This window comes from Somniosus microcephalus, chromosome 19 (genome assembly GCF_052327205.1).
Source record: "Somniosus microcephalus isolate GS21.2 chromosome 19, FLI_Smic_1.0, whole genome shotgun sequence".
NCBI lineage: Eukaryota > Metazoa > Chordata > Chondrichthyes > Squaliformes > Somniosidae > Somniosus > Somniosus microcephalus.
Window position 1 is genome coordinate 26,827,038 of NC_141005.1, and position 22,632 is coordinate 26,849,669.

At 41.5% G+C, this 22,632-nt stretch overlaps 1 protein-coding gene across 1 annotated transcript in view; it reads right to left on the bottom strand.

Moving 5' to 3' along the window:
* pole (polymerase (DNA directed), epsilon) overlaps positions 1 to 22,632 on the bottom strand; it is a 120,210-nt gene that overhangs the window by 85,687 nt on the left and 11,891 nt on the right. Inside the window, exons 10-21 of the mRNA XM_085961447.1 lie at positions 22,299 to 22,409; positions 21,946 to 22,031; positions 18,334 to 18,453; positions 16,162 to 16,294; positions 14,967 to 15,080; positions 11,647 to 11,859; positions 10,307 to 10,414; positions 9,385 to 9,513; positions 5,811 to 5,913; positions 1,955 to 2,101; positions 1,409 to 1,554; positions 776 to 924 (exon numbers count right to left, since the gene is read on the bottom strand). Of these exons, the coding sequence (XP_085817573.1) occupies positions 776 to 924; positions 1,409 to 1,554; positions 1,955 to 2,101; positions 5,811 to 5,913; positions 9,385 to 9,513; positions 10,307 to 10,414; positions 11,647 to 11,859; positions 14,967 to 15,080; positions 16,162 to 16,294; positions 18,334 to 18,453; positions 21,946 to 22,031; positions 22,299 to 22,409 (1,559 nt within the window). The remainder of the gene's footprint in view (positions 1 to 775; positions 925 to 1,408; positions 1,555 to 1,954; positions 2,102 to 5,810; positions 5,914 to 9,384; positions 9,514 to 10,306; positions 10,415 to 11,646; positions 11,860 to 14,966; positions 15,081 to 16,161; positions 16,295 to 18,333; positions 18,454 to 21,945; positions 22,032 to 22,298; positions 22,410 to 22,632) is intronic.

Below are 22,632 nucleotides of genomic sequence, written 5' to 3' on the forward strand. Positions count from 1 at the left end.
GTTCAGCTTAATGATATCATCCTTCACTAGTACTGACTGAGTGAATCACGCGGTTTTTGATTTTTTCATGTTCCGTTAATTGCATATTTGGTCATTTAAAAGAGAAGCCCTTACTTCAGTCAGTCGATCACTAGTTCTTGCTTGGACTTGAGAAGATCTAGAATGAAACACCATTCAAAGTCTTGATGCAGCAGATATGCACCAGACACAAGATCACTTACAGATAGATGTAATCATTCCATTGAGTTTCCAGGAAAGAACTGCAATTGGATTTACTAATAGAAAACAATCTCGTTCTAGCCCTTACAATAAGTCGCATTTTCAGCTGCAGTGTGATCACTGTATATTTCAGACATGGAGGAAAAAGGCACAGCTCCATATATAGGAACGTCAGGCCTATGAATGATGACAACATCTGAACCTACAAAAATCTTTTAAACTCAGAATTACATTATATTGAATTTGCCATGTGTGAAATTATGGCTATGAACCTATATGCTACTCCATGACAATACACCAATCCAATTGGGATCTCGCAAATTTTAAGAGGCATTACTATCCCTTCCTTCTACATCATGGGAAGACATTGAGGGCCCGGTTCACTTTTTAACATTGACAAATCACTAAAATTTGCAATCCAGTACGCGAATCCAAACTGCACCCTAGTCCTGAGGTACCACAAGCTTATATTCTAGTGCACGGTCCCATAATTATTACTGTTAAAACAAGCTGCATCTACCAGCAATTGTCCATTTGTATTTAGTTGGTTACTAACCCTTTGCGCATGACATAGCCATAGAAGGAGTTTAGAATACACTTGTGTGCCAGCTGCAGGGACTCATACAAGATCTCCATGTTCTTACAACGTTTGATTTCTGTAGCATCTCCACACTGAATGGCAGCAGACAGTTTCTTCTTCCATACCTAGAAAAATAAATAAAAGCCACTGTGAAGATAGGAATCGGCAAAAACCAAAAATAAAGTCTTGCACTTACGTATCACCGTAACACGTATCTCAAGGTGCATCGCATATAATTACTTTGTGATCTACGAAGGCAAATGTGGCAACCAGATGGGCCTCAAATTAACATCTGATCTGAAGGACGATACCTCCGAGAATGCACCACTCTCTCAGTACTATGTGCTCTAGTTTCTCATGAGGGCAAAAATTAAAGACTTAAAATAGATAAGATGACCCAAAGTAAATCTATGAACTAGTCAAATGTAGTTAAGTGATTGTGGTGGCTGGGAAGAAACAAAACAGAGATAAACTGGATTATGTATTTTCTAAAAAATACCAAATATTTATAAATACAGAATTCTCTATTGCCGTGTTGATTAAAGAATGATATTGAATTTTAAGAGTTTGACCACGTAGAAAAAAAGTCAAGGAAGTGCAAAATCTTGCCTTGTGTGAACCCTTAAATTCATACCGCCTGTCACGGAAAGCTCGCACTGTGTCTACATAGAAAGAATTTTCACGCTGGCAAATTGTAGTCACTCGCTCCTCTATCCTAGTGATGTGGATTTTCTTATAAGCTTTGCGGCAATAGTCTGAAACAAACAGAGAGGTGCATCACACACAGTCGACAGCAGTGTAAGTCGCAGAAACTGAGCAAGCTTTTTGAGCAAGATGAAAATATTTGAGTTATTGAGTTTATTTCCATCAAAAGTCTGGAGGATTCATCAACTACATTTTATTGCTGCAGAGCAATGTACTGACTTGGTTGATTTCAGCCAGTGTAGTTTTTGTAGTGCTACAATTTACCTTACGACTATACACTCCTCAGTGACCACGGAGTAGTCTTGGAAGAAGGTGGCTGCGCAGCCTCCTAAACACAGGATAACTGTAGCCCAAGGAAACGCACGAATACAAGAAACTAAAACATACAAAATTGAAGATACCCAAACACAAACCAGCATCACTGTTAATGAAAGATTAATTTTGTTTTACCTGCCAGTCGTTTCTTTTCATACTTGGCCTGCTCTTCACGGGATAGCTCATGGAAAGCTTGTGGCTGTCCATTTGGGAAAGCAGGAGGAAACTTCTCAGATTCAAGCTGCTGTTGAATACGATGGTACTCACTGCGTGAGGCAGGCACTACAAAGACAAACTGCAAAATTAGCATTCCATTTTAAGAAGCATAATTTACTGTAGTTAAGCTGCAGTTTTTTTTTTCAATGATTATATGTGGGGACAGTCTTGTTCAGAGCAAATTTAAAATCTTAAAATCCAATATTAAACATAATACTCTATAGAGTATTCTTAGTGAATCTACCAACAGGGTAGCCAGATAAAACAGGAACAGGAGGTAAGGATCCCACTTTTCAAACAGCAGTTAAAGTGGACCTATAATCCCTATTAAGTTTTGTATGCTTTCTTTCTAAATGCTTCAACAGCTATTCCTGTAAACAGACCGTAACTCTCATAATCCAGAAGCTGTATCTTTTCCGTAACCAACTCTTGGACGTGTAGACATGAAAGGAAAGAGAGATAAAAATGGAAGGCTGAGAAAAAAAAAAATGGAAAGGCGTAGGCAGGAGACAGCAGGTTGAAGGAGCTGCCACCAACAGTGGGACTGAATGAGCAGGCAAGAAAGAGTAGGTCATGGTCAAAAGGAAATCTGGGTGCGTGCAGGAACAAACAACTAGAGAAGTTTGCTGAAGTAGAGCAGGACAAAGCCATGGAGAGATTCGAAGGAGAAGATGAGGATCCTAAAGCCAAAATGCTGGATACAAGGAGCCAGTGAAGCTTAGCAAGGACAGAGGTCACATGGGAGCATAGCATTTGGAATGAGTTGTAGCTTATGCAGGGTCTTCTTCTTAGGCAGTCGCTCGGAACCGAGGATGACTTGCTTCCACATTAAAAATGAGTTCTCAGGTGGCTGATGAGTCCAATGCGGGACCTACAGTCTCTGTCACAGGCGGGGCAGACGGTGGTTGAAGGGGCAGGTGGGTGGGCTGCTTGGGTTGACATGTGCTCCTTGCGCTGCCTGCGCTTGGCTTCCGCTTGCTCCCGGCGAAGAGACTCGACGCCTTCCCAGATGCTTCTCCTCCACTTTGTGCAGTCTTGGGCCAGGGATTCCCAGGTGTCGGTGGGGATGTTGCACTTTTTCCAAGGAGGCTTTGAGGGTGTCCTTGAAGCGTTTCCTCTGCCCACCTGGGGCTCTCTTGCCGTGTCGGAACTCCGAGTAGAGCGCTTGTTTTGGGAGTCTCGTATCGGGCAGGGTATTATGCAGGGTAGAGACAAGGCAAAACTCGATAATAAATGTGCAGATAAATTTCAGCAGTAAAGGGAGAAGTAGTACTGAGGCAGTTAATGTCAGGGAGGTAAAAGAAGGCAATCTAGGTGACGGGAGGGGAAGAAAGCCAAGCTTGGGGTAAAGCAGCACACAAAGGTTCTGCACGTCTGTGCTTGGTAGGGGGATGGCAACAGGGAAAGATCAGAGAGTTGGAGATCTCCAGTCACACAATAGCGACTTTCCCGTGTAAATACGCTTTTTGAAACATTAAGAGTCAATTTCCTGTATGTCTTGCTAAGTACTTCGCAATAATGAGATGTTAACTGGTTTTAAGTGCTCTACAAGTAACTTGCTAATACTCTGCATTTCACAGATGCTAATGCACAAAAGCTTTTTACAGAGTTAGTTTCTGCAAAGAAAAACGTTATTTGCTCATGGGATAGGTGGTGGAGAGGGTTAAAACATCACGCTGGCAGAATGCATTTGAGGCGTGCAAGTGATGGTGAAACTGGAGGGCACAGTGGGTTCAAATCTTACCCAGACAAAAGGATGACCATCCCCAATCGGGGACTGGGGATGTCATTTTTCTTTACAAAAAGATACTCAAGTTTTACAGCAGTGAGTTTCACTGAAAACAAACAAGACGTGAGGGTCTGCAATCCATCAACAGCAACACAAATCACGGAGGATGAGGTTTACGTTTGTAGAACATCCATTTTAAATGACCTTTGGTTAAGAGGAAATCTTTTTACTAAACACTGAAAACCCATTCCACTAAATGGGACCTTTAGAAACTCAGGTCTGCTATAGATACCTCCCCAGGTTCAGTGGCGTCAGTCATCTCGTAAGTGGTCCGAGTATCTTACTTTCATCAGCATTGACTCACAATGCCCTATATCTACTCACACAATAGCATAACCCAGGGTCCTAACAAAAGCACCCCTTTCTGATCTGGACTGAATATTCATCTTTCATATGAATGCTTCTTTGAAGGCAGACCAAGAAAACACTTTTGAGACAAGGCTTTCTGCTAATCGTTAAGCTGCATTGTTTCACAGTAAGTGAACATACAAAGCATTCACTTAGTTCAATCTTATCTTCACAATGATACAAAATAAAGAGCATGCCACGTTTCACAAACATCAGTGGGTCGTCTTATTTGACCTGAACAAGATGTCTTCTAACTGCCCATCCAGCATTTCTGACCTTGAGCCTGCGTAAAGTTTTTGCACTTATATGTTTAAAAGCCTCACTGCTCTCACAGCCTTCCTTTTTCAAACAGCCTCTTTCTATTTAGCTCTCTCCACAGGCAGGCAGGGATCAAAGAACGTTCCAACAAAATGGGTGTGAAGGGTTCGTCGATTATCTAGACAAGCTAACAAATTGTTTAGTCTCTGGGGAAAACAAGTTTCATTTGGCATACTAACCATCTTTCATCTAGGTGCCTCTTTTAAAATATTTGCAAGAATACATTTTATTTTAAAAACATTAAAAGTAACAATTTTCATAAATTGGAGGCCTGCCTACAGCCCTAGATAATTACATGGTCGACAGCAATATCAGATTACCTGACCAACGCCAGCTACAACAGATTACAGGACCAAAACACAATAAGGACACTGATTTCTCCAATTTTTGGATTTCTGTAAGCATACAGGATGTGCATTCTGTAAAATTGGGTTGAATTTGCGAATGCATTTACTAATGAAATATTGAAACATACAATAGGGTGAAAAAATAGATCACTTGTTTTATAAAAGTTCCTGTTCAATAACTAAAAACTTTCTAACTGAGCTCCAAGAAGCAATGCCATCACCTCAAAAAGACCCGGTTTTTTCTCACATATTTTTATAAGCAAGATGCTCAACACCCTCCAAGATATTGACAAATTGCTCTCATATCAGTTACTGTGCTACCAAAAATCAGAAAAACAGCAAGCTGTGTATAAAAGGAAATTATAAAAGTGTAAAAACACAGACAGACAGATTTAATATAGCGCCTTTAACATAGTTAAACGTCCCAAGGCACTTCATTGGAGCGTTCGACAAAGAATTTGACATGACCCACACAAGGAGAAATTCGGGCAGATGACCAAAAGCTCAATCAAAGAGGTAGGTTTTAAGGAGCGTCTTAGGAGAGGTTTAGGGAGGGAATTCCAGAGCTTAGGGCCTAGGCAGCTGAAGCACAGCCACCAATGGTTGAGCGATGAAAATCTGGGATGCTCAAGAGGGCAGAATTAGAGGAGCGCAGATATCTCGAGGGGTGTTGGGGCTGGAGGAGATTACAGAGATAGGGAGGGGCAAGGCCATGGAGGGATTTGAAAAAAGGATGAGAATTTTAAAATGGAGGCATTGCTTAACCAGGAGCCAATGTAGGTCAGCGAGCACAGGGCTGATGGGTGAATGGGAATTGGTTTATGTAGGGTAGAACATGAGAGTCCAGCCAGGAGTGTGTTGGAATGGTCAAGCCTAGAGGGAACAGGTAAAAATGCAAATTATTATAGGACACAATGTATGAGGCAGATGGACGACAAGCCAGACACGACGCCATACAAATAATTGCACTCACTAAACTCTCCTCTCCATGTCCAGGTCATCTTGCGTTGACAGTTTGCACCTGGTTTGTTGAAATCACAGGCTGCACAGATGGCTTCGTCCACTATGGCAGAAGGCTGCAGGAAGAAGGGATACTAAATGGTGAGACAATTAACAATTTACACAAATGGAAACTTTACCTAGAAGCTCTCTGTAATTGATTACTCAATAATAAAAGAACAAGCAAACTACGTCTGGTCTAGAGCTAGCACTGGACAACTCAAACAAATCTGTCTGGGCCTGCAAACTTGAACATCTCGAACATCCTAAATGAAGTTGGTTGATCTCTGGTCCACGAGGAACAAAAACTGTGTCAGGCTAACAGCGTGTAGAAACATTGATTTTTTTGTGCTCAAGGTGAGGGATGCCACTGCTGAGCAGGAATCATTTTGACCCTATTTTGCAACATCAAGCGCTCCCAGTAACATAAGCAAAGCAAAGCTCCTTTTACTGGAGCACTGGAGGAGGCCATTCGACTCATCACACGAGCACTGATCCTCCGAAAAGAGCTAAGCACTAGTACCGCTCCCCTGTCCTTCCCCCATACCCTGCAGAATTTTTCTTCAATATTTAAATACTTCCCTTTAAAAAGCTATAATGACATTCTGCTTTCACTGTGTTTTTTGGTCGGGCATTGCATGTTTTTCCAACCCTTTGCATTAAAAAAATCTCCCAACGCCTAATAATGGCAGCAAACTTTGGTCTGGTATGGCATGACTTAGAGATGCCCAGGAGAGGAAGAGAAGCTATAAAGACACCGACGACTCCTCAACTAGTTATCAGTCACTTTAAAGTCTCCTTCCTGGACGTCAGCTGATACATGGATTCTTGATGGGAGTTACATTCATCAAAAGACATGGGCCTAGGTTATCCAATCATAACATTACTGTCAGTGCAACAACTGGAAAATCTAGGCCATGCTAGGAAGTTAATTTTTTCCACTTTCTACTCAATGACTGCATCACGAAGTCCTGAAAAATTTTCTGGTCCCAACTTCCCTAACCGCTATGGTCTCCTCAGATCAGACTCAAAATTATAGCTGTGATTCAGATTCCATGAACTCTTTCAACTAGACCCCCAACAGCCTCAGAACTTTCAAAAACACACCTTTAAATAAGCTATTCATGCATGGCCAGAATGAACATCCAGATACTTCAGGTGAAGCTTTTAAATAGAAAAAAAGTGAATCATATCTCATTACAAAACATTTGATTCAAAGTTTCAATAATACATACTGAACAATTTATTTAAATCTACGGTCATATAGCATTTTCTTCCTACTAAAAGTTGCACTGAATTAAAAGTAGTAACAGAAAAGAGCAACCAACAATATTGATCCAAAAATAGGAAAACAGGGTTTTTATTCGGGGTTGTTTTCTGAATTTTAATATCAGTAGACAAGGGTAATGCAGTAGATGTAGTATTTTGGATTTCCAAAAGGCCTTCGATAAAGTACCGTATAGTAGACTCATGACTGAGATCAGAGCATGTGGAGTCAGGGGACAGGTAGCAGAATGGATAGGGACTAGGGACAGGGTCACTGGCAAGGCTTGGAAGCTAAGCAGAGCCAGGCCTGGTTAGTACCTGGAGGGGTGACCATCAGGGAAGACCAGGTGCAGAAGGTCACGGAAGGAGCCCCGAGGAGGGGCGGTTGGTGAGAAGGTCACGGAAGGAGCCCCGGGAGGGGCGGCTGGTGAGCAGGCCCGGGCGTTGGGCTGAAGATTGTCGGACAGGAGGAATGGTGGAAATGGAATGGCGGCGCGCACAGACGCAGCGGCTTTGCTTCTCCCAGGACGGTGCTATTTACGTTTAATGTTAATGTTATTGTACTGGACTCATGGGAGCTTGCAAGATCACATTTCGTTGTGCATTGTACAATGACAATAAAGTTGAATTATTATTATTAAAAAGCTGGCTACAAAACAGAAAACAGAGCAGGGGTTAAGGGCAGCTACGCAGACTGGCAAAAAGGTGGGAAGTGGTGTTCCACGGAGATCGGTGCTGGGACCACTATTGTTCACAATTTACATTAATGATTTAGACTCGGGAATCAGAAGTACAATTTCAAAATTTACAGATGACACCAAATTGGGAGGTGGTTAATACAAAGGAAGATTGTGACAAAATACAGGAAGACATTAGTAAGCTTGCAGAATGGGCATGTAATAGGCAAATTAATTTCAATACAGACAAGTGTGAAGTGGTACATTTTGATAGGAAGAATAAGAGTCTGAACAAGAATCTGAATGGGGTAGAGGAGCAAAGGGATCCAGGGGTACAGATACACAAATCACTAACAGCAGCGACACAAGATAATAAGACCATAAAAAAAGCAAACCAAGCACTTGGGTTTATTTCTAGAGGGATAGAACTGAAAAGCAGAGAAGTTATGTTAAACTTGTATCGAACTTTGGTTAGTCCACACTTGGGAGCACTGTGCACAGCTCTGGTCTCCGTATTATAAAAAGGATATAGAGGCACTGGAGTGGCAAGAATGTGGAACACGCTACCACAAGGAGTAGTTGGGGCAATTATCATAGAAGCATTTAAGGGAAAGCTAGATAGGCACGAGGGAGAAAGGAATAGAAGGATATGCTGATAGGGTGAGATGAAGTAGGGTGGGAGGAGGCTCGTGTGCAGCATAAACGCCAGCATAGACCAACTGGGCCGAATGGCTTGTTTCTGTGCTGTACACTCAAAGTAAAACAAACTTCCATGAGGTCGATGCAGTAATTGAAAAGAAAGACTTGCTTTTATATAGCACCTTTCACGACCACTGGACGTCCCAAAGTGCTTTACAGTCAATGAAGTACTTTTGAAGTGGAGCCACTGTTGTAATGTGGGAAACATGGCAGCCAATTTGCGCACAGCAAGGTCCCACAAACAGCAATGTGAAAATGATCAGATACTCTGTTTTTGTTATGTTGGTTGAGGAATAAATATTGGCCAGGATACCAGGGATAACTCCCCTACTCTTCTTCGAAATAGTGCCATGGGATCTTTTACGTCCATCTGAGAGCGCAGACAGGGCCTCGGTTTAACGTCTCATCCGAAAGACGGCACCTCCAACAGTACAGCCAATTAAATGCGAGATTAAAACCAAGATGAACAGATATTTAAAATTTTTTAATCTCAAAATTGATCGCTTGCCAGCCCTAGCTTTAACAAGCTCAAGAATTTCCCCTGCTTCAGCAGTATGCGGATACTTCCAGTCTGAGCAAGACTAGGCACTTGAGGCACGATCAACTTTAATTTTCAGTAAGTGTAAACTGTATAGGAGCGCATATTTTCAGCCACCTGTAATCCAACATTTGAAACAATATTTAAAGCACTAGGCACCTCAATTATGTGCCATTCTGACTTATTCAGCAGGGTATGAGTCATCAGCAGCATGGTAGAGCTACTGGATAGGCAACAACTAATGCTAACCAGATGAGGAGCTCTAAAATCTGGATCATGCCAAGATAATTTAGTGCAGAGAAAGGCAGACTTCCCCACTCACCCCTCGACTGAAACCACAAGCTAATGTTACATTAATAATCTATTACCTGTAAGCGGTTGGTCAGAATGATGTTAGGGTACATCGCCCCAACGTCCAAGTGGTAAATGAGGGGGCATTCAATCCTGTTGGGGACTTCCTTCAAACAGTTCAATTTCTTTTTAATCTCATCACACACCTACAGGGGAGAGAATAAATCCATCTGAAATTCCTCAGAAGTGAAATTATTGTTGAGCACAAGCCACTCAGTAACAACTTTCACGACCCAAGATATCCAATCCTGTGGTTCCACTTCTTTCCTCCTTCAGCATTGACTTGTATGTACATTGAACATAAACGAACTGTCCAACCAACCCGGTGAAGGATTGTGTGTTCAGTCACTTTTCACATACAAGAGAATCACAAAACAAAATCAGAGGGAAAAAAAGTTAATCAAAAATGTCTTAAACAGCATTTACTATAAAACATTTTTAAAAAGCGATTAAGTTTGCTATTCAAAAAATATAAATACTATGAAAAATTTGCAATGTTATGCACAGTTTTAGGCAGCCATTTTGAGGATAAACTGGCCATGGAAAAATTCCAGGAATGATTCACCAGTATAGCTGGGATGAAGGAACTGAGCTGTAATGGGAGACTGGATAACTTGGGTTATTTCCCTCTGGAGATGGGATAGTTAAGGCATTTAAAACAATGAAAAGAATCAACAAGGTAAATAGGGAATGGCTTTCCGTCTAGTTGGGGACATAATCTCAGAATTCGAACTAAACCAGTTGAAAGCAAATCCAAAAGAAATTTGGAACAGGCAGCCCCAAAATAGCATACAAGAGTCAACTGAAGTGTTTAAAAGGGAAGTACATACTCACATCCCTAAGATTTTTACTTAACGGTAGCTTGAAATGGAACAATTCCTCCATTGTCCTCCATCGCAATTACAGCACACACAACCTCAAACGACTAACATTGCTTACCTCTTGGAAATTGGTAACCTGCTCCATGGGGAGTTTCTCCTCCTCCTCAATAGCATGTTGTATGGTGTGCTCCACTCTCTGCAGCAAGAAGTCAAACGCTGCTGGGTTCTGAAAGGGAAGACAATGAGAAATTACAATGGAATCAACAATGCATGTCTGATAAACAAAATTCCAATATAGGTTTACAATTCCTATTAAATCTCTATACTAAATTCCTAACCAGCGCCACTTTATTCATAACTTACGTATGAAATAAAACTGACCAAGAACACATTACAAAGAGAAGACTAACTAATTCCTGTCCCTGGCTGAGATACCAGTCAGCAGACCTATTCCGAAATCTTGAAGCAATGGAACTCCTTACTGCTAATACATAAGCAAGATTGTTGGAAGTGGCGGCTGGGGAGGAAAGGATGTGGGCCCTCCCTCAAATTTTCCCTTGCTGCCATGCAAAAGCTTCGGACCTCTGCTCAGCAATTGGGTCCCAAACACTGTGCTCCCACTTTATTGCTGTCCATTGGAATGTGAGTCGACTGATGCTGAAAAATGAGGTATTAAGGTAACTGGTTTAGAAATTATTTGAACTTTAGAGCTCCAAACAAGTCACAAATTTGACTGACAGCCACAACCCAATGTTCAAACTCTCCTAAGTAAGTAAACATAACCAGAGGCTCCATTCTCAAGAAAAAGAATATCCCAACAGAAGTCTTCAAGATTAATGGTCATCATATTGATTGTTTCTACAGGTAGATGAGGCTCTAATGAGATGGTACATATTTAAGAAAAATCACAAAGAATTAAAGGGGAAGTTTAGAAAAACGATTCTCTACAGAGAATGTGAAATTATTTGCTGCAAATCTATGCTGCAGCAGAGTCTGTAAGTTCTTTAAAAAGGGAATTAGATAGTTACATAAAAAGGATTATTAGAGTATAGGGAGTGAGGAGAATGGGATTAAACTTGATGGCTCAAGGAGACAAAAAACTAGCAGACACGATGGGCTGACTGACCCATTTGTGCTATAACATTCTGTGTTTACAAGTCTCGCTCAGCACAATGCAGCATGAATGAGGACAGTGAAGAACCCCACAACCTATATCCACCCCTCTCTGTTTATGGAAGAGCATTGTTAGATGGCAGCTTCATACAGGTTTTACTAACATCTGCAGACAGGCGTACAACATATACACTGATTTTAATTGCAAGCAGCAATTTTGATGTGAGAAACAGTTCACCCTCTTCTATGCCACAGGTATAGTTGCGCATAGATTTCAAATAAACTCCATAATTTATGTTGTGCATTTAAAGTCTGACAGCAGAAGTGCTAGTTCTCGATACACACCATTTTAAATCGGCATGGTATGTCACTGCGAAAAACACCCGATTCCAAAGCCTCCACATGTCCTCCTACATATGTCTCCGAGTCAAGCACATGACCATCATTTGTTAGCTTATTGAAGACCTGTTCTTGCTTGTTTGGGAAGATTATGTTGGCATGAAAGGCCTGCACCATCAGGAGTGCCTCACAAAGAGTTCCAGAGCCTTTTCGTAACACCTGACGGAGACAAAACAGAATTTACAACCAAGAATGAAAATGTATTTAATTACTCAATAGTGTGAAATCCTACTATAGAAAGGTGGAAATTGAACACATCAGGTAAATGAACAAACCTACTGAATACTATGCTATATATAAAATGCAAATGCTGCCGTATTATTGACATTGCAAAAAAGCTTAGTGCCATCTTGTGGCAGGGATTGTGCACTGCAAGACAGCAGCAGAAAGAAGATAGCAACTCCGTCAAACATAGGAACATAGATGTAGGCCATTCAGCCCCTCGAGCCTGTTCCACCATTCCATCATGGCTGATCTGTAACTCAACTCCATTTACTTGCCTTTGATCCATACCCCTTGATACCCTTACCTAAAAAAAAATCTATCGATCTCAGAGTTGAAAATTTCAATTGACCCAGCATCCAAAGCCTTTTGGGTAGAGTTCCAGATTTCCACTAACCTTTGTGTGAAAAGGTGCTTCCTGATTTTACTTCTGAACGGCTGAGCGCTAATTAAAATTATGCCCCCCTTTTCTGGATTCCCTCACCAGAGGAAACAGATTCTCTGTATCTAACCCATCAAATCCCTTAATCATTTTAAGTACCTCAATTAGATCACCCCTGAATCTTCTAAACGCAAAGGGATACAAGCCAGGTTTATGCAACCTGTCCTTGTAATTTAACCCTTTAAGCTCTGGTATTCTGGTAAATCTGCACGGTACCCCTTCCAAGGCCAATGCATCTTTCCTGAGGTTCGGTGCCCAAAATTGAACGCAATACTCCAGATGGTGTCTGACCAAGGCTCTGTAGAACTGAAGCATCACTTCTGAATCCCAATCCCGGAGATAAAAGCAAACATTCCATTTTGTTTGCCTTTTTGATTACTTTTTGTACCTGAACATTAGCTTTTAGTGATTTGTGTATATGGACACCTAAATCTGTTTGCTCCTCCACAACTCCTAACCTCTCACCTTTAAGAAAGTACTCCGATTTGTCTTTCCTAAGTGGATGACCTCACACTTCTCCACATTGAACGCCATCTGTCACTAGTTTTGCAAATTTGCACCAGCAAATTAACAAGACTTGCAAATTACTGGCAGCTGAATTTGAAATATGTATATGCAACACCAGTCTTGTTTTTGTCTTAACAGTAAAAAGTCTACCTCCCTTGCTTTTAATTTGAAATATTTCCTCTCAATCTTAAATCTCCCTGGGCCCTACACCACCCCCAGCTCAGTAAACATGCAGGCAACCTACAAGACTGCTAGCTAAACAACAGCAGTCCTAAATAGCACAACTTGCCCTTCCCCTTTGGGCATATGTATAGCTTCCATTTACAGTGGCAAACAACACTGTGGAATCAGCAAGGAGCCCCACTCCTGACCTCATGACAGAGGGAAGGTCATTGATGAAATGGCTGAAGATGGTTGGGCTGAGGACACTTGCCTGAGGAACTCCAGGAGTGATGCTCTATAGCTGCAATGACTGGCCTCCTATGGGAAGGCACAGGCACAAACCGACATGGCATCGCTTCGTGGAACAACATACTGAACTAAGGTACTGCTCATCAGCTGTATTATTTTAACCTATCCCTACAATTACATAATATTCAACCTGTTTTTAAGATACAATGGCCCGTATTTTCCGATCGGAGGCTTCCTGCGTGCAGAGGCCTCCAATCTGGAAAAAATCTACACCCTTACCCGAGGGCTCCAGAGGTCTGGCCATTTCTGCTCCTGGGCCTCTCCATGATGAAATGCGGAGGGCCCACGTATCCCAGGGGCGCAGGCGGTTCGCAAGCGTCCCGGAGATCACATGGGCCATGGGGAACCAATGGGAGAAGGGAATCTCCCTTCATACTTTTGACAGGTATACCTGTCAAAAGTATGAATGGAGATTACTCCAAAAACACATCAAAACATTAAATAAATATTTTTTTAAATGACATTTTTAAAATTAGTTAAAATTACATTAAATTAAATATTTTAAACAAAAATGTAATTTACCTTTCTTAAAAGTATTTTAAAATTATAAATGAGTAAAAAAAAAATGTTTAAACTTTTTTTAAACTCATATGCTGGTAAAAGCAGGCATTACGCCTGCTTTTACCAGACGCAAGATTTTTAAAGGATTTCATCGGGCGGAGGTTCTGCAGAAAGTGGAACTCTCCATCCGCAGAGGCCCTCCTCCAGGGTAGGCGTGCGATCTGTCAAGAGCATTCTTGACGGATCGGAAATGATGGTTTTCAGCGCATGCGCTTCGCATGCCTGAAACCGGCACTTGCGAGGTCCCTACGGGTGTGTACGCAGCTCGCACACACCGGAAAATACGGGCCAATATTTCAAGAGAAATACTTCAAGAAAAATGTATCTGTAACCCGCTCGCTAATGCTCAGTTTGGATTTTTGCAGAACCACTCGGCTCCAATGTTCATCACAGCCTTGATCCAGACAAGAGAAGCCATTCTAGATATCAAGACGGTATTCGACCAGGTATGCCACAAAAAACCCTAGAAAAAACTGAGGTCAATGAGAAAACACGCCGTCGCTGGCATCATTCCAGACAAAACGGAAGATGGTTATTCTTGTTGAAAGCCCCATCACTGCGGCAGCTCCTCGGCCCAACCATTTTCAACTGCTTGGATGTGTGCAACCACAATAACACAGGAAGCTTTGACACGATCCAGAACAGAGTAGTTCACTAGATTGGTGGTGTAAAGGTGGACATTAAATCTGGTGACGGGGTGCTAATGTACTGTAGCTTCAGTACGCATCATCTATGGGATACACTACAGCGACTCACCGAGATTACTTCAACAATACCTCCCCCCACCCACCTCTACCACCAGGAAGGATAAGAGCAGCAATGTCACAGGAACATCATCACCTCCAAGTGCCATCCTGGCAGGCATATATACTGCTGCCTTTTCATCATCGCTGGAAATCCCTACCAAAAACCACTGCAGGAACTCTATCACAAGGACTGGCGCAGCTCAAGGAGAAGGCACACCAGCACCTCTCAAGACAAGGCGTGATGGGCAATAAATGCGCAACTGCCAGCATCCCCCAAATCTGAGAATTAATTCCAAGAAAACACTTTGTACACCTACCTCATCGGGCTCCATAGGGATGATCGTGCACAAGGCAAAAATGAAGGGGTGTACATATTTCATGTACATGTAATAGGTAGCCACAGCATCGGACACCGAGTACGTGGCTAACGTCTGTAACAAAAATTTAAAATCCATTGATAAACTGATATTCGAGGAATGTATGTTCCCACTGTTGTTTGGCCATAAATCTTAGTCACCTTAAAATTGTCAATTGCAAATGAAACAGTACAAATGATCTTAACTAGTCATTTCTGCTGTTTTGGTTAAAATGCAAATTAAAAGATTTACAATGGAAAAATTCATAAAAATTGATAGTAATAATAATTAAGAAAACATTATTTGCATTGGTTCAGTTGTAAACAGATTTGTAAAGTAGTAAACTACATCTCCAGTCCTTGCAAGAATGGCTTCCAGGCCTCTACTTCTTCAAATAGTGGAACAAATAGTTGCCATCCACTGCCATCCTCCGTCTGCTGAATTTGTTCTCATCCTAAACAACCTCAACAAAAAAACGGTGCTATATGTCCACTGTGCCTGTCTATTGTACACTATGCTCCAACACTACTCATCCCCCTTGCCCAGTTACACTGACAATTGTGTTGATGCTGCTTCTTGATTCAGATCCCACCTAGAGAATTTAATTAATTATATTTCCAATTTCCAGCTTTTACCTTCCCTAACTTCTCTCTTCCCATCTCTGCCTGAAGGCTTTCCACAGACATCTATACCAGTCCAGGCTCTCAAATACCTGGATTATGTTCTTTCCCACCCCACTTTCTGTAAAGATTCATTCTATTTCTTCTAGTTCCTCAGACTCGGTCATATCTGCTCTGATAACTCCACTTTCCATACCAGAGCTTCAGGACGGTCATTTTACCTCAGGCGAGATGCATCTTTTTCATTTCCTATGCCTCCACTCTCGATGATGCCAGAGCCATTGCCTTCAGATTCAATACCACTGGTCTCTGCATTAACCAGATTGTTTTGTACCATATTTCCCACCACCAAGCACATCTTTCCATCCCATCTCTGCTTCCCAGCGATACAGTTTCCTTCAAGGTACCCTTGTTCATTCTTCCAACATCCCAAGTTCTGCCCGTCACCTTCTGGCACTTTCCCATGCAATTGCTGCAGAAGCAACCCCTATTCATTCATCTCTTCTGAACATCTACTACCTATCTGCTGTTGTTACCTGTGGTTCCTCGGTGGCCATTCGACACATATCTTCAGGGTCCAACTCCACAGGGTCATATCCCAGTTTGGCCTTAGCTGCAGCCTTCAAGTTCTGACTGCCCACAGGGAGGTAACTATCTCGCTTCACCCACCTGGCATGAAAAAGGCATTTAATTTAAAAAGTACACTCCAGTCCAACATCAGCCCAAACTGCTCTATGTGCCATTCTGAACATATGGAACAAAGAATACTAGAGTCCTCACAAAATGAGGTGCACCCACCCCCACTACTTTTCAGCAAATATGCTCAAGACAAATCTGAGCTTTCCGTGGCAATTTACTCCCAAAGTGCAGGGGGTACAAAAATCATTGCCCACTACACTGCTCATGGGAGGCAATTTGTTTATAACAACATGCATTTACATAGCGCCTTTTGTCATGCATCTTACCATTCATATAGAAATGACATGAGATAACACTGGGCAGCCAGCTGGTGGCGCCGTCCAAGGAAAGTATAAATATTCGGGCGTGGGCCCAGCTTGCCCAGGACGTTTTTGTAACCAGGAACTAGTGATGTAACTAGAACTCATGGTTGTGAAACAGTTGATTAAATTGACATAAGAAAACTACTGAGCACTTCGTCAGAGTATAAAACAAGGCTTTAATCAACTGTTTCACAACCATGAGATTCTAGTTACATCACTAGTTCCTGGTTACAAAAACGTCCTGAGCAAGCTGGGCCCACGCCCGAGTATTTATACTTTCCTTGGACGGCGCCACCAGCTGGCCATCCAGTGTTATCTCATGAGTCATTTCTACATGAATGGTAAGATTCATGACACCTATAATGTAGTAAAACGTCCCAAGGTACATCACAGGAGCATTATCAAACAAAAGCAGATACCAAGGCACATAAGGAGCTATTAGGGCAGATGTGATAGGTTTTAAGGAGTGTCTTAAAGGAGGAGAGAGGTAGAGAGGTTTAGGGAGGGAATTCCAAAGCTTAGGGCCTCGGCAGCTGAAGGCACAGCCGCCAATGGTGGAGTATTAAAACCGGCAATGCTCAAGAGGCCAGAATTGGAGGAGCGCAAACATTTCGGAGGTTTGTAGGGCTGGAGGAGGTTAGAGAGGTAGGGAGGGGAGAGGCCATGTCGGGATTTGAAAACAAGGATGAAAATTTTTTAAAAAACGAGGCGTTGCTTAACTGGGAGCCAGTGTAGGTCAGCAAGCACAAGGGTGATGGGTGAACAGGACTTGGTGCGAGTTAGGACATGGGCAGCAGAACTTTTGGAGAAGCTTAAGTTTATGGAGGGTGGAAGATGGGAGGCCAGCCAGGAGTGCGTTGGAATAGTCAAGTCTAGAGGTAACAAAAGCATGGATCAGGGTTTCAGCAGCTGAGCTGAGGCAGGGGTGGAGTCGGGCGATGTTACGGAGGTGGAAATAGGTGGTCTTAGTGATGGCACAGATATATGGTCAGAAACTCATCGCGGGGTCAAATATGACACCAAGGTTGCGAACAATCTGGCCAAGCCGCAGACAGTTGCCAAGGAAAGGGATGGAGTCTCCCTTGCTAAAAGGACATTTTGCAGTTTATCAAATCACATCAGCCATCAAATGCAGTAATCGACCCAAAATGTTAATTCAAGTTTCTCTCCCCACAGATGCTGCCTGACCTGCTGAGTGTTTCCAGCATTTTCTGTTTTATTTCAGCAATCAACTCTCTATTTCAGCAGTTGTTTAGTGGCCACACGTGAAGTGGACCCCTTGCGCAATAACAGAATCCATTTCCTTTTGGGGGACACTAATGCGAAGGTCAGTGAAGGTGCAGAGCAGTTTACTGACAATCAAAGTTCTGGCAATTATGGAAGGACACTGGGTCACTGCTCACAAAGGCAGTAAAGACTAGCATTCTCATTCTCCGGCTGGCACTTTAATGAAGGTTATATCTAGAATAGTCGTTGCTGAAAGCATGGGGTACATTAAAAAGTTTTAAAATTGTTCACGATGAAAGATGTCATTGTTGGGGAATGGGATAGTTTCCACTTTGGGGACATCAACTGTTGACATTAAGCACTCCCAACTGGGGAATAAAGGCAAATGTATCCAATCTTAAGGCATCTACATTAACCATGTTATTATTAAGTTCCCTTGTACAAATAAAGTTGACAACTTCATCAGCCCGAATCTTGTACCTGTAGCAGTCCATGTGAATGCTGTGACTGGCTTTGAACTCGCCTTGACTGTCCTTCTGAAAGCCAATCTCTTTGTACATGTTCAAACCATGCACCGCTGCTCGTGTCTCCACAAAAGGCCTGGAAAGCATAGACCAAATGCAAATTACAGTTCTGAAGAAAGCCTTGTACTTAAGACTCTTCCAGACCCCAGTGCAAAATAACGGCCCCGAAGTAAACATCCCACAAAGATCTTGCGACGTCTATGGAGAGAAGTTCGGCTTTTCGGATATGCAGTTAAAATCAGCATGAATTAATGGGAAATCCCGAACGCTAGCTGCTGTGACGTCAACAAGCTGTCTAAGCAGCCAATCACAATGCAGAATTCACACAGACCGAGAACCAGGAAGTGAGTAAGCTCCCTTGATTCTAACTTTTTTTAAATGTTGAGAGTAAAACAAAGATTGGGGCTCTCACATGGGGAAAAGGTAAACCTGAAATAAAGATGAACAAACTTTTTTTTTTTTTTTAAATTAAGTTTCTGAATTTCTTTATTTTTATTAAAATTGATAAATTTGACACTCCACAAAATTAAAATTAATTTTCACAACCGTAATGTTTGTTTAGCAGTCAATATGTTGTAAAAACCCCAGTTACAACTAATCCAAAAGGGTCTAACTTTTAATGGGGTATTTAATGCCGATATTACCACGGAAGAGCCGAAGTTGTTGTCAGTTTCCATAATTTGAGAGATTACACTGATTGCTGGCTGTGGTGGGGGGGGCAGGCACAGCGCAGCCAGTGTCGGAGCAGTGAATGACTGACCGCAACTTCAGGATTTCCGTGTTAGGATGCGCATGCGCTACATTCTGAAGTTGCGGCGTTTCAAAGACGTAATGTTCGCTGTTATTACCCACCGCAAATTCCAGGTCAGTATCACTGTTATAAATGTTACCAATGCATTTTGTATTCTACCTACAAAGAATGCTTGTGACATCTAGTGACTTGAAATCAGTATTGCAGCTGCAAATGTAGAAAATAAACTTTTCTGGTTAATTCAGTTTCCACCCAAGTGCTGAAGAAAGAAATTAGAAATTGTGTTTTTGATTTCAAAGTCTGAATCATTGACATAAATCGTGAACAACAGTAGTCCCAGCACTGATCCTTGTGGAACCCCACTTCCCACCTTCTGTCACTCTGAATAGCTACCCTTTACACCTACTCTGCTTTCTGTCTCTCAGCCAGCCAGCTATCCATTATGCTACTTGTCCCCTGACTCCGCTTACTCTGACCTTATTCATTAGTCGATTATGTTGTTCCTGATCAAAGGCCCTTTGGAAATCTAGATAAATTACATCTATTGCATTACCCTTGTCTATTCACTCTGTTACCTCATCAAAGAATTCAATGAGGTTGGTCAAACAAGATTTTCCCTTTTGAAATCCATGTTGACTTCATGATTATATTTTTGGTTTCTAGATGTTTTTCTATTTTCTCCTTTAGTAAGGATTCCATTGTTAAGCTGACTGGCATATAGTTCCCTGGACATGTTCTATCTCCCTTCTTAAATATAGGTATAAAAAACATTAGCTATCTGCTAGTCCTCTGGCACTACATCTTTTTCAAATGAATTATTAAATATGTGCAATAGTGTCTCTGCTATCTTTCACCCTAGATCATTTTAGAATGTGCAGATGAAATCCGTCCAGAGCAGGGGTTTTATCCTCGGTGTTTGGTTAGTTTATTTAATATTTCTTCTTTTTTTTAAACTTTAAATGTGGTTATATCATTTCTAATCTCATCTTCCGATGTCACGTCCACTTGATCCAGCTCCCCAGTAAATACTGAAGCAAAATAATTATTTAATATTTTTGCCATTTCGCTATTGCTGCCTGTGATTTTTATCCTGATCGCCCCTTAATGGCCCTATTCCCATCCCGACTTGCCTTTTTTATTTATTTATGTGCCTGCAGAATATTTTATGTTCCTTGATAATTTCATAATTCCTCTTTGCCTTCCTAATTGTTTTTTTGACTTCTCTCCCTTGTCTTGCTCTCTTCTGCTGTCCATGTACTTAGTGTACGTCTCTTTCCTTACACTCAATTTTTCCCTTCTGTCTTTATTCATCCACAGTGTCGCATTAGTGTTTAGTTTGTTCTTTTTTTTAAGCAGAATATTTTTCCTCGGCTCTGTTGAACACCATTTTAAATGTTTCCCATTGCTGTTCTACATCACTGTTTACCAATATTGTTGTCCATTTTATTTTTCCCAAGTTCTATTCTCAGCCCCATAAAATTAGCTTTTCTCCAATCTATTACCCTGGTCTTTGTCATTCTTATGTCCTTCTCAAATATGATCCTAAATATTACATTATGGTCATTATTGCCTAGATGTTCCCCTACGTTTACTTCTCTTATCTACTCTGGTTCATTCCCCATTACCAGATCCAGTAGCGAATCCTCCCTTATTGGGTGTCTTGCATACTGGGTTAGAAAGGAGTCCTGTAGACATTGTAGGAACTCCATTCCTGTTGAATCCGTGATTCTTAGAGTAGGATGTTTTCCAATAACTACACGGAGGCTGTAACTTAACAATCAACAGGTGTTTACTGGAGGAGGGTAGTCTAAAGACTGACAGTACAGAGGCATGCTCAAGGCTTATATACAGGTGTGGTCACTGCCGGTACTACAGTATACAGGAGCTGTAAAAGTAGTTCTCTCTTAAAGGTACGTACACTACAATTCCCTTGTCCCTTTTATCTACCTACAACAAATTGAACTATAAAGCAAGACAAAAGCAAAATACTGCAGATGCTGGAAATCTGAAGTAGAAAAGAAAATGCAATAAACACTCAGCAGGTCAGACAGCATCTGTGGAGAGGGAGAAAGAGTTAATGTTTTGGGTCAATGACCTTTCATCAGAACCTGGAAGATGTTACAGATAAAGCTGCTTTATCTCAGTACTTGAATCTGTACTTGCTTAAAAGCTGTTCATCGCTAACATCTTCCAGTTCTGATGAAAGGTCATGGACCTGAAATACAAACTCCATTTCTCGCTCCACAGATGCTGTCTGACCTGCTGCGTCTTTACCGCATTTTCTGCTTTTATTTAAGTACATAGTAAGTGTGTCTTTTAAAGTCTTCTTAGCACCCTATTTGCTAATCCAACATGTTCATTGAGATTTATAATTGCATTCAATTTTAAATTTTTAGGAACAGAGAGGACAAGTTCAATGAAATGGGATATTCAGGATGATTCCGAGTCCTCTATCACAATACTGCAACACTACTGACTTGGCCATACAGGGCAACTGATTTATCATGGCCCCAACATCGCACATTAAATCTCCACACTTACCTTATGCAGTGCAATTTGCTGCTCAAATATTATTCATATGCATTAAAAAGTTGGCATCTATAACAGAGGGACTGCAAGTTCCTAGGAAAGGGTGAGCTAGATCGGCTGAATGGCTACTCTCAGCTAAACCGATAATTGAGAAGTCCCAGAGAAGGTGAAAATGTCACTTTGAGCAGATCTGAACAAATCACTTGCCCTAGCTTTAAAGATTCTGGAGCATCAGTCACTGCACTATGAATAATAAACAAAAAACTAAAGTGAAAACACAAGACTCACCAGTCGAAAGAGTCGCCGTTATATGTCACAAGTATGTTGGGTTTAGTTTCCTGGACGTGTTCAAACCATTTCCGAATTAAGCTTGCCTAAACCACAATAAAAAGTAAAAGCTCAGAGTAACTACAGCTCACCAGCCATTAGCAAAAGTCAAGTCTTTTCATAATGTGACTTCTGTAAAACGAGGAAGATGGAAACTGGACAGAAGTAGATACCTGTGAAATGGGATCCCCAGTCTCAAATGGCTAACACTACACACTCGACTTTAGTGTAAAAAGCTAAATCACCCAACAAACACGTTTAAAATGTATCGTATATCAAATCAGTGACCAGTTAATCAAACAGATTTCACCCACCTCATCTGGCTCATTAAACACACAAAAAGGGCCTTCATATTCTGGCTTTGGTGTAAACTCAAAATCCTCAATATCTTCAGAAACAATTTCCCTGTTTGTGATCAAATAGCCCTGAAAAGAGAGATAAAATATTATATATACACATCACTTCAAGTCATACATCAGTTACTGTCCTGTTCAACACTGAGCAACTGCTGATAAGACTCCAACAACAACTTGCATTTGTATAGCACCTTTAACGTGAAAAAACATCCCAAGACATATCAGAGGCATAATTAGAATAAACTGGATGCCATGCCAAAGATGGAGATATTAGGAGGGTTGACCTAAAGCT